Genomic DNA, 13,033 nt, shown 5'->3' on the forward strand with positions numbered 1-13,033 from the left:
TTAAAGTAGTCATTATTTGCTGCATGCATCAATCTCCACTGTAGGGATCTATCACGAGTATCATGATGTTTGCTATTTTCTCAATTATAATACTGTCAGTGTATTTGTATCTAAATCTTTGCATATATCTTAAAGAAAGAAAAAAAAAAAGTTCCAAGTGGAATACTGTTCAGAAGTGAAATTAAGGGTTAAACCTTTAAAAATTTAATACACTATATTGCCTGATCGCCCTCTAAGAAAGCCTTATCATGATTTTTAAAACAAGGGAGGAACTTAAAATTGAGGGATATAGAAGCCTGGCAAAGTTGCAGAGAGAAAATAAATATATAAGTAGGTAACTGTTCATATGCCCTCACAATCCATCTTCACTATTTAATGAAAGACATTTCCAGGTCTAAAATGCTAGGTTTTACATGAGGGCCAAATCTTATCTTTTAAAATCAAATACACAAACCTTTAGTTTTTTCTTTCTGTCATATTGCCTTTGTTGGGTACTCTTTTCCAGAAAATAAAATTATGAGTTAACATTTATGTGTGTTTATAGGTGAAGGGGAAAAATAAAATAATAAAACCAGTTAACAGACAAGTCTATGGAAAGTAGGCAGGCAAGCCAAAACTGAGGAAGTATTCTTTAAGCCAAATACTTAACGGCTTGGTCAGAAGAATTAAAGCCATCTGAACTTATCAAGGGTCAACATAAGGTACTGGCAGTTACATAACATATATGTGGAGAAATCTGAGCCATAAACATTCCAGACTTTTTACTCATACCCTTTTAATTGCTGGCTGAAAGCAATCTGGATCTCCGGAATTGCCATCAACGCTGCTGGGCTCGCCATTTTGTTCCTTTTGTGCTTCTCTGAAAACAAAGGGAAAAAAATTAATGTTAAGTACCACAGGAAGAACAACAACAAAACTCTATCTGGCTATCACGGAAAACCCAGTTAGTGCCCCTTTGCATGTGTACTTAACTGTTTCCTGAGACCTGCTGCCAGGACCATGGCACTGTGATGGTTAAATCTCTTGATGATGGCAGCGTTGCTATTCTCTCTGATGGATTTAGAATTAGAAGTAGATGGCACGGAGGAAATGCCATAGCCCTGCAAGGAACAATTTAGTAGAGATATGTTGAGTTGAAAAAATTTTCTGGATATAGGACTTAAAAAATATTTACAGGTAAAAATTTAAAAATAACATACACACACACAAAAATGAAAAAATGCTACTAACTGCTTTTAGTATCACAAAAATATCTTAACTGCTAAGTGCTGCATTTTTTCCCTAAGGAGCAATTTTGGACTAGTTAGCGAAACATTAAAATATTGGTTAGTGGGATGCTGGGCTGTAAGCCATTACACTTAAGTTAAAACTTACAGGTGCTACGAAAGAAGTGGTCAATCCCATTAGAGGTGGGGGGCGGGGAGGGTAGGTTCAAAAGAGCTTCATGGAGCACCGTTAAGATGAATAGGTAGGTGCTTGCAAGGCAAACACTGAGACATTTCAGGAAGAAGAAACTGCTTAAACAAAAGGTATAGGAGTAATGTAAAACATACTGTGTCATGGGTTTGTATGCAGTTCAGTATACCTCAAATGAAGGGTGGGCCAGGAAACAGCCCCAACTGAGTACGCAGAGGCCAAATTAATTAGAGCCTGGTAGTAGTTCCGACTTTATCGTAAGTTCAGTGAGAAAACCCTGAAAACGTTTTTACATAGGGGAACATTATGATCTGATTTATAACTCTTACTGCTAGGAAAGAATAAACTGTAGGGAACAAAAAGAAACAAGAAGATCAATTAGGAGGCTAATGTGTCTGTGCAGATAGTTTTGAGATGTAGCGCACTTGCCGAGCAACTGAATGTTGGAGGCCTACAAAGGGGCGGGACCAAGGAGACCACTAGGTTTTGGCTTGAACAAACGGGTCCATAGTAATGTTTTTTTTTTTTAAACTGACATAGGGAAGGGCCAGGACGAAATAGGTTTTTGAGGATGGGAATCAAAGACTCCATTTTGGACATGTTATACTGAGGGGTGTGGAAACAACCTAAATGAAGATGCCAAGTAGGAAGTTGGACATATGATTCTGGACTTCTTGGGTTAGCCAGACCAGGACTAATTGGGAGTTATCATCACACAATTAGTATTTATATTTTTAGCAATGGAATGGAAAGAATGTAATTACAAGGAGCCCCAAGCCCATATCCTGGGACAGAATTACTAGAGGATGATAGGGAAAGAGGGAAAAATTGAATCAACCAACACTTTTATTAAAAGGCTTGGTTTTATAAATTTTTATATATCCATGCAAGGGAATACAACATGGATAGTTCTAAAAATGTAAATAATAATAATAAGTAACAGATCATTGTGTAAGTTTAAGGTTTACAATGTGTTGATTTCAGATTGCAAAATGATCACCAGTGTAGCTAATACCCCATCATGTCACATAATTATCGTTTCTCTTGTTGAGAACTAAGACCCAGTTTCTGAGCAACCTGAGGTTTCTACTGTCAGCCATGCTGTGCATTAGGTCTACAAAAATGATCTACTAGCTTTAAGTTTGTATCCTTAAACAACACCTCTCCAAATTTCCTACCCCTCAAGGTCAGAACTATTAACCTCATTCTACAAGAAAACTGATATTAGAAACATTAAAAAAACTACAGTTTAAAACCAAGTAGTGTGGTTTTAAAGTCAATGTACTTAACAGCTGTGTGGTTTATTTAGCTTCATTTTCTCAGGGTGATTAAAGAGGTCACGTTTATAATGTGTTGAGATTTACCAAGGAAGTGACTTGAGTGCTGAGAATTTTCAAGAAAACAACTGAATTTCATTAGGCAAACAACTCAATGGGGCACCAAGGATTATTTTCTGTTAATTTAATAATTTAGACTATAGATGAAATTTTAACATTGGTTTTCTCACCTGGAGCATGCATACACTAAGAGAAAAAAGACAAGAGCACATGTCAATAGAAAAGGAGCCAAAGGAAAGCAAGAAAATTAACAATTAAATGAAAGGAAGGGCACTAAAAGGTAACAGTGTCTAGAGAGTAACTGAGGAAGGCAAGTTCCTTTCTAGACTAGAAAGATAGAGGCAGGGACACAATTAGCCTTGATCAGAATGGCATCAACTATTTCTCTAGCCTTGGATGAATTTCTAAGTCTGGAGTCATGACGCTGAGGTAGGTAGCTCATACTCAATGGTCCAGCTATTGAAACATAACGGGGCTAATGTGGAGTAAGGGTCATGCCTGTGCTCAACATTTGGTAAATAGTGGGCAACCAATGATGCTTACCATCTTTTCCCTATCTACGAATATTTTTTCACACTTAATGTTGCTGCTACTGCTGCTAAGTCACTTCAGTCATGTCCGACTGTGTGTGACCCCATAAACGGCAGCCCACCAGGCTCCCCCGTCCCTGGGATTCTCCAGGCAAGAACACTGGAGTGGGTTGCCATTTCCTTCTCCAATGCACGAAAGTGAAAAGTCAAAGTGAAGTTGCTCAGTCGTGTCCGACTCTTAGCGACCCCATGGGACTGCAGCCTACCAGGCTCCTCCATCCATGGGATTTTCCAGGCAAGAGTACTGGAGTGGGGTGCCATTGCCTTCTCTGTTACTTAATGTTAGATATAGCATAAAACATTTGTTAAACCTTTATTAATACCTAGACAACTGTTGATAAGGGAGTTAAAAAATTCTTGTAAAAAATGTTCTACCAACTCACAGGGGAATTTCAGTTCTCCCATGCAATCTTAATAATGAACAGTGCTATCAAAAAAGCACTTTTGATAAACCACTCCAAATAACATTATTCTGTTTTACCTTCTCACAAGTAGAACATTTATACTTCAGGCAATTTTAAAATACAAATGCTGAAGACTAAGAAAAGACTGTTTTCTCTTGTAAATCCTTTTACTGCTACTTACCTCATCTAATGGTTTATCTTCCAAAGCTGTTAAGTCAAGCAGCGGGTTTTTCACTCCTAATGAAACCATTGTTTTTAACCCTAGAGGATCAATGAAATAAAAAGTTGATTCAGTTTTACCTTTCCCAGAAAGCAAAAAAATCACTAATGGCACTGATGACTAGAGAGCAGCAGATTAAATGCTAGAGTGTCAGGGATAAGCAATTACCTTTTTCATCTATTTTGGCACATTCTGCAAAGAGGTCCTTTGACCCTGTATTCAGCCGGTCCCTGTGAAAATAATGGGACTGAAAGAAACGTGTCCAGAATTCCTTTTCTGTCATGTTGTGGGGAACATTTTCTGCATATTTCATTTTTACTGTGAATAAAAACCACAATAGTTATATACTGAATTTCCAATTCTTAAAACCTTTCAAATTAGTTTAAAAGTAGTTCAAGAGCAAAACCAAATTATAAAAGTATTCAACTTTACAAACAATATATAATAATTTAACTATAAGTATCACTTGAGAGATTATGTTAGACATTACCTTTATGTATCTTAAATTACAAACAAAACCTTATTTTGCTCCAAGAAAATTATTAAGCTTCAAGTTTCAAAGTTTTACTGGGAACAATAAGAGGAAGACCTGAGTTTGCCTGTTTGATCATTTATATATGGATACTTTTAGTCCAAGGCACCATATTGGGTACTGGGGAAATAAACAAAGATCTCCTTAACCCACTGGACTATCAGTTCAGAACTCCAGAAGCCTGTGTTGTCTAATAAGCAAAGAGATTAAGTTAAGAGATTAAGGTCTCTTAAGCTGGAAAGCCTGAGTTTAAAATTCTAGGTCTACCACTTATTATCCAATGCGATGCTGGACAAATTACTTAATCTTTATCTTGGTTTCCTCATCTGTAACATGGGGTAAAAATAACCTAATTCATAGGTACTATTTGTGACAATGTTAACACACATAAAGGCCTCAGAATGGTGTCTGACAAAGAGTAAACACTACATAATTATTATCAAAAAGATAGAAAACTACATTATAATGTGGTAAGACACCCAGCGCTGCAGATGGAATGGGGAAGGGGATTACATCTGCCTAAGGAAGTCAGATTTTAGAAGTGGCAATGAAGTGATGCTTGAGGTGAATCCTGCAGGAGACTGTCTCCTAAGGAGTAAAGGGGCAGAAGCTGAGGAAGCAGGGAGAGAGAACAAAATGGCCTGAGAGCTTTATGTGGTTAGAACAATGACTGAAGTAACTGCTCTCAACGTTGGCTGTACATCAACATCACTAGGGCTAGGATCAAACAATTTATACTTTAGGTGATTTCTCCAAGGGAAATGATTTGTGGGTTAGAAAAGTCATTCTGCAGGCAGCATGAAGGATGATCTGTGTTAGTGCTGTAGACACTCATTTACTGATGCCTCTGGAGTATGTCATCCTACTCAGGTCATGTTAAAGGGTAAATAAAGTTTAAGAACCACCAGTGGAAAGAATGAGAAAGTCATCATACCCATGGATCGATGTCAGTACATTACACACTAAGCTCTTAATATCTACCACGTCAGGCACTGGATAAAGTACTTTACATATTTTATTGTACTTCATCAGGAATAAAGGTAAGCTTTTTGTTTTTCAGATATTTCACTGAATTCATTCAAACAAATATTTTAACTATCTGAAAGAAATGATTCTTCTTACCTGCTGGATAGGTCCTAAAAATGGACTCAATGATATCAGATGTTAAATTGTATCTCAAACCATTACATCCATCTGTCTGGGGTCGGACATCAGCCTAAAATAAAGACATTTGTTAAGAGTATTGGGCCAAGATGTCTAAGAACCCAATGGACACTGGAGAAAGGAGGAAAAACAGAGTCTCTGAATGAAATACAGAGACAGACAAATCCTTTGCCTTTTCTTTTGGCATAGAGATGGGTCAAATAAATCTGACCTGCTTCACATAACTTTAGTGACCAGTAAAATCTATGTTTCTGAAAATACAACATGGTCAAACAGACACATTTAAATGTGGCCAAAGGCAGATACCTAGTGGAAATTTAACATAAAGCTTACAGTTACGAAATATTTAATTATTTGGTTACAACATATTACCTGATTGTTTTAAGAAAGGCCTTATTAATTCAATTCACTGCTAAGCACCCAGAAAGATGCCAAACATGTAACTGGTACTGAGATTTTTGTTAAGTGTATAAATAATGCTTTGGTTTTACCAGAGTATAGACTGAAACTCACCTTCTAATTCCACACATACGTTATTCTCAACTTTCTTTTCAAGATACATTTTACAAATCTTTATTAAAAAAAAATTTTTTTTAAACTTTTTGATCACCTCACATCATGTGACATGGCATGTGAGGTCTTACCTCCCTGACCAGGAACTGAACCAGTGCCCCCTGCATTTTAAGTGCAGAGTTTTAAACCACTGGGCTGCCAGAGAAGTTCCCAAATTTTACTTTTTTAATAACATGATGGTCATTTTACATTTAAACTTGCATTATAAGTAAAATATTGAAATCATTAAAAAAGGAAAAAAAGATATCTGAAAGCCCTTACTTTAAAAGTATTAGGGGAAATAAGCATTAATCCAATTGCTAAAAGATTCATTTTCAAAAGTCCATTTTAGAAGAGTATCATGGCTACTGAAGTATCTGTTAATTTAAGGAAATACTAAATTTTACAGAAAATGGCATCATTAGCACATATACCAGTTTTTTTCCTCCTTAGAAATGTAGAAGGGTCACATACCAGAAATGCTGCAGAAATGCCAACATCCTGTTTATGATTAGACGTGGAAGAACTCTCTGCTGCGTTCACATTTAAACGATTGGCCCAGAATTCCTCAGCACTGATGACCTGACTCACAACAAGATCTTTATAAAGCTGAAACAAAACAGGATCTTCTTGCAGCATTCTGGTGATAGAATATATCAACATATTGAACTTTTAGAATAAAACACCATTTAGGTAGCATTCTAAAAAGACCTTAGCTACACAAAACACCCAATTTTCATTTCGTGATGATTGAACGGCAAAGGTCCTTTACTTCGTTAGTAATTAAAAGCAAAAAAACATTTTTGGAGGAAGAAATCCAGTGCAGATAACTGGAAGGCAGTTGAAGCAGCAAAGGCTCAAGTCTTTGAGGGCCTGGATTTGGTCCTATTCATCCCTATGTTCCAGGGACACAAAGGCTGCATTTGTACTGTACTGTGCTTTCTTTCACGAAAAGCTGAATGGGAAGAGGGATTTTCTATCAACTACGCTTTTCATGGTGATAAACACTCGGAGCTATAAGTACAGAAAGATAATTCATCTTGTCAGAAATTCTCAGTATTTTAAATTTATTTATTTATTTGACCATACCACGCTGCATGTAGGGTCTTAGTTCCTGAGCAGGTATTGCATCTATGCCCCAGCAATGGAAGCGTCGATTCTTAACACTGGACTGCCAGGAAGGCCCAGAAATTCCTGTTATTTTAGATGTTTTCTAAACTGTTACACAGTATGACTTTTTTCAGGTTTCTCAATCACAAACACACTTCTTAGAATCTTCTCTGTGACAGAGAATTAAGGGACCTTGGCATCTCTGAATTACAGTTTTGCTCCTAATCTGATATTAGGCTCGAGGCAGTAGTTTAACTCCTAATTCATCACATTTGCTGAAAGCCAAAGTTAGTTAAGATGCTGAAGTTAAGAGCCAAACATACTGAGCACCAAATTGAGCTCCTATGTCATTCAGCTGCTTCCCACTAGCTATTTACACAAGATGCTGTACGTATGTTGACGCTACTTTCTCCACTCGTCCTACTCTCTCCTTCCCCAACTGTGTCCACAAGTTCATTCTCTACATCTGCATCTCCATTCCTTCCCTGTAGATAGGTTTAACAGGGAGGGGATACATGTATAATTATGGCTGATTTGCATTGTTGTACAGCAAAAAGCAACACAACATTGTAAAGCAATTTTCCTCCAATTAAAACAAAAACAAACCAAACACAGAGGTAAAGATAACAAAGCCTATACTTTCCTAGACTACACTGTCAAAGCACAAAGGGTGAGAATAACAAACTGCTACTTGACTGGTAAGAACCTAGTGTCTCTTTAAAAGGTTGTTCTTTTCCTCCTTCACCTGTTCTTCTCTTCCAGTTCCTTATTTGCTTTCCTCTTGAATTTGGGGAGCAGTTGCTGAAGAAGGTCTTTCACTGCATCTCGCTCTTTCACTGCTGTGCTTTCATTGGAAAAATGGAAGTTAGTTGTGTCCCCTGCATGCAGGACCAGTTGAAGCTGAATTTTTGCTTTTCCTTCTGGACTGATTTTCTGGCCTAAAGAGAAGCATGAGGCTAGTTAGATGAGGACACTCGCACTGTGCCAACAGTCACACAATAAGTTACTTCTCATCCCAAGAAGACTCGGGATTTCTTTGGGTTTTAGTTGCCCTATTCCAATCTTGATGCTTGAGAAGAAATCCACTCTTTTCAAATAATTGCATATCACCAGAGCACGGTTCAACAAATTCACTGGTAACACTCAGGTTCCTTCTATAGTACTGTTTTTGTGTGGCATGTCTTACCCACTATTCCACCTCTGGATGCTAAAGGGCTTTTATTTCCACTCAACTGAGCAGATTTCTTTAACGCTTTCTGAACAGCCAACTCAGGAGTCCTGAATCCACCAACAGCTGCTTCCACCTGACATTATCATTAATAAAAATGATTTGTCACAATTAAACTCCAAAATATAGTTCATGGCTTATTTACTAACTGCAAAGGGAAATATGTAATTTTACATTTGGAGATCAGGTGTCAACACTTTAACCAAACAATTGAACTTAGCCCCATTAAAAATGAACAACCTGACACTATGGGCTTTCTGAGGTGACAGAACACTGCCACTTAGATGCTCTTCTTGCTGAAAATGTTTAACTTCAGTATAATCAAGGCTGTAGACTTGATTTTTAGTTTATAAGAAATACAGGAAATAATTAAATAAAACCTTCATCTGATATAATCAGAATGTATGATATTCTACAAATCCATACTCCTAAAGAAGAGACTACAGAGACTACAACTACATACATGAACCTACACCAGATAGGACAACTGGGGAAAACAATCCAACAGCGGTATGGGTATTTATTAAAATTCTCCTGGTGTCATAATGTTATGAGCAGTCAAAGTGTATGCACATATTTTGCCATACCAAATATGGCAAAATAACAACACTTAGATGGGATATAATTACAGATATACACTGCACCATTCTTTAAACTTTTCTGTAACTTTGAAGATTTTCGATATAAGCTGGGGCTGGAAATGTCAAAATATACCTCCATAATAGAAATCCTGTATTCTTAAAAAGTTGGCCTCATGGCTTGTCTTCTTCATAAGGCAAACAGATGAAGGGGCTTTGTCTCACTAAATGCGTGACTCATGGTAGTGTGAACACATAACTAAGAGCTCCTTGTAAAGCAATCTGCTGCTGCTGCTGCGTCGCTTCAGTCGTGTCGGACTCTGTGCGACCCCATAGACAGCAGCCCACCAGGCTCCCCCATCCCTGGGATTCTCCAGGCAAGAACGCTGGAGTGGGTTGCCATTTCCTTCTCCAAGGCATGAAAGTGAAAAGTGAAAGTGAAGTCGCTCAGCTGTGTCCGACTCTTCGCGACCTCATGGACTGCAGCCCACCAGGCTCCTCCATCCATGGGATTTTCCAGGCAAGAGTACTGGAGTGGGGTGCCATTGCCTTCTCCGTGTAAAGCAATCCACTAACACTTAAATAAAGAGAAATGTTTCCAATGAAGATGTTACTTCCAAACCAACAGTTTAGATAAAATACCTTACTGCTAAAAGTAGCAATATGAAGTCATTTACACTGTCAGCCAGCCTCTTCTACTATTCTATTCCTCCAAAACAAACTATCACTCCTTTCTAGGTATCTTTTCTTAGTCATTGCTTTATTTTCGCTCTACCTTAGTTCGTGCCTGAGAGGCCTACTTCTGAAGTTTTTAAACTAACATAATTGCTAATTTTTACCTTAGTAACATTATTACTGAAAACTTTCAATGACTTCTTTCAGAAATGAGCATTCTTTCAAATATTCAACTTAAAATGAAAACTGATTTCATGCACATCTAGATTTTGGTATGTGCTCTCCTCCCAACATAGGGGATAGGCATGTTCTCTATACAGCAGGCTTCCCGTTTAAGAAAAGTGCTAATACAGGCAGTTCCTATTTCGTGAGGCTACAGAAGAACCAATGCTAGTTTGCAAGATAATGAGGCATTTCTCCACAGAAACAAAGTTTTAAATGGAAGCAGTGTTGGCAGGAGAGTGGACAAAGACCAGACAGCTCAGGCAGTACTGAATTATTAATATTATGAATTTTAAACAGTATTTCCTTTTGGAAATTAAGATACTAAGTTATTTCAGGGGAGAAAGATGAAGATCTTGGTTCTTTCCAGCAGCAAATTAGAGGTAAGCCCTTTGGGGAACTGTTCATATACAAAGGACCTTTGTATACGGACCTCTCGCAAGTTGAGGACTACCTATGTTTTAAGGTGTCATATTTCTTGAAATCTGCCAAGGAGTTTATCTAGGAGAAGAATCTCATATCCAGGAAGATAAATGAATTCGTATTAACGGTTACAGTTAAGATACCACAATTTGTCAAGGGCTTTGTTTCCTTGGGGTGCCTCCTATTCAAGATCTTTTAGTTAGGTGAACTGCAGAAACCCCTTTCAGAGTAAAGGTTCTAAATCTCAGGATTCACTTGGTGCCTTTAAACTTAATTATTGAGCCACAAAGTGCCACACCCTTTGGGTAATAAATTCAAAGTTAATTTAATTGGAAAAGAGAAGGGGTTTTGATGTTAGCTTTCATACTTGAAAATCATAAAAAGGATATAAATATATTATGCTCTGAATTTCTCCCATCTACATTTTATATAAAACAGCTTATTTTCTCAATAGATGATGGCCACATTACCAAAGATTAGATAACTTTACTTAAATGATACAATTTTATTAAGGGCAATCAGGCATCATCTATCACGATTTTAAATGCATGAACCATTTGAACCAGTAAGTCCACTGAAGAGGTGTATCCCATATATATGACCTACTCAAAAAGATGTTAGTGCACAGGTCAATACTACAACACTGCCTTTAATAACAAAATTCTGGAAACTTCCTAAACGTCCTTCAATATGTTAAATAAACGACTAAATCCATTCAGTGGACTGTTAGGCAATTCTTAAAAAGAAAGTATGTGTGGAGATCTTTACATGAGATAGATTTACACATGGGAAGTTGTACATACTCTATTACTTTAGAAAAGCAGGTGATAGAATAATATACATTCAGTGACCCCACTTTGTAATTACGTCAATACAATTGCTTTTTTGACATTACAATAGAAAATCCACCAAGATTGTATAAGCTGTCTCCTTAAAAAATTACTAACAAAAACAACATGTATCACACCTTAGTATAGCTGACTTACATTTGATATCTGCATACATATGGCTGATGGTAAATCTATCTTTGCCTTCAGGTGCCCAAGCAATTCTTTCTGCCATGAGGTACAGAGCTCCATCCTGCTTCTTCTGTCGCACCTTCTTTACAATCAACAAAACTTCTTCAGATGAAGTTGCCATGACGGCTAGAAGGTGCTAAAAAAAAAAAAAAAAAAAAAGATTTCACATCTCAATTAGGGTTGGATTTGATTTTGAGTCCCTTCTAAATCTAAAATGAGTAACAAGGGAAAGAAAAGTTGTTTCCCTCATTCAAAGTTGAAGTATTGCACTATTCCTTTAAAATTAAATTTCATTTTGCTCATACCACAGGTGTGAATTTATACAACAATTAAAACTGACACACCTGCCAGTTTTCAAACCGTTTGTACATATGCTAATCAAAGTATTTTTGATTTTTATTTTCCTCAGTTATATTCTTAAATCTTAAATGTATGATTTGACTACAAATTTGTGGTCTATAACCTATTCTTGGAATTGTAGAACTTTAGAATTATACTGCTGGATAATTCAAACTGTTCCAACTGAAAAAACCAAGAGCCACAGCGTTTGTGCAGCCTTCCTAAAACCACTCCTAGATCTAAAAACTTGGTCTAAGTTTCTGTGTGCTTAAAAATAAAACTGAAATAATTTAACACTTAACACTTCAGATACTATTTCCCACATCTTTTAACAATCAAAGGTCTTCAACTGCTAGTTTCATTTGTATATGGCTAATCTGTTACCTAGGAAACGTTTGCCTGGAGATTCCCCCAACTTCTCCCCAATTCTGGGATTCTGAACCACCCAACCCAAAGCCTAGCGCCTTGAGTGTGGTTATCTAGAACGAGTCTGGGTTCAGCAGGAAAGATGCCACAACCGACGACGTCTGCCATGGGCTGGGATGGGGAAACTGGTAGCACAAAGGGCGTATATGCCATTTCTGGTGAAGTTATGACTTTAGTTTTCATTCTCAAAGCAATGACTTAAAATATAGCTTAAAAAGATTTACTTGTTCAGGTATAAGTTATAATTTCAGAGAAGTTAACATACACAGGTGTCATAAGAATTAAGTCTGAGCAAACAAGTGAAGCTTTATTGTATATTTCTTATTCACTGAGGCAGTGATTTAAATATCAAAAACACAAGTTAAAAAAAGACTGAACTTTTAATTTCTCTGAAGTTTACTACCTGAATTTTGATTAGCCAGATCTTCCCTTTTGTAAGTTTCCTTACAGGTTACTCCACCCCCAAGTGGAAAAGAGTCAGTGTGAACACATTTATTCAATAGTTCTGTACTGAGCCAAGGAGTCTAGGGATTATGACAAATGTCTGCCAGTGGCAATTTCTGCTTTCAGAAAGCTTCCAGTCTAGCGAGCAAGATAGGCATGTGAGTCTATACAAATTAGAATGTGAAGTTCAGGGAGATTAAACAAACATTCTGATTTAGAACTCAGGCACTTAATTTCTTCACACAAGAGGCTTTGTCATAGATACCTTAGGGCAACTAAGAAATATGCAGTTATAATTAACAATAAAATGCATAGTTCTTAGGTGTTCTGTTTGATGCATTTTGACAGCTGTTT

At 37.1% G+C, this 13,033-nt stretch overlaps 1 protein-coding gene across 1 annotated transcript in view; it reads right to left on the reverse strand.

Annotated features, from left to right (window-relative positions):
• GTF2H1 (general transcription factor IIH subunit 1) overlaps positions 1-13,033 on the reverse strand; it is a 29,232-nt gene that overhangs the window by 10,555 nt on the left and 5,644 nt on the right. Inside the window, exons 2-9 of the mRNA XM_019955119.2 lie at positions 11,438-11,606; positions 8,071-8,263; positions 6,690-6,855; positions 5,622-5,715; positions 4,136-4,285; positions 3,929-4,008; positions 973-1,100; positions 772-859 (exon numbers count right to left, since the gene is read on the reverse strand). Of these exons, the coding sequence (XP_019810678.1) occupies positions 772-859; positions 973-1,100; positions 3,929-4,008; positions 4,136-4,285; positions 5,622-5,715; positions 6,690-6,855; positions 8,071-8,263; positions 11,438-11,591 (1,053 nt within the window). The 5' untranslated portion in view covers positions 11,592-11,606. The remainder of the gene's footprint in view (positions 1-771; positions 860-972; positions 1,101-3,928; positions 4,009-4,135; positions 4,286-5,621; positions 5,716-6,689; positions 6,856-8,070; positions 8,264-11,437; positions 11,607-13,033) is intronic.

Source organism: Bos indicus, chromosome 29 (assembly GCF_029378745.1).
Source record: "Bos indicus isolate NIAB-ARS_2022 breed Sahiwal x Tharparkar chromosome 29, NIAB-ARS_B.indTharparkar_mat_pri_1.0, whole genome shotgun sequence".
Classification (NCBI taxonomy): domain Eukaryota; kingdom Metazoa; phylum Chordata; class Mammalia; order Artiodactyla; family Bovidae; genus Bos; species Bos indicus.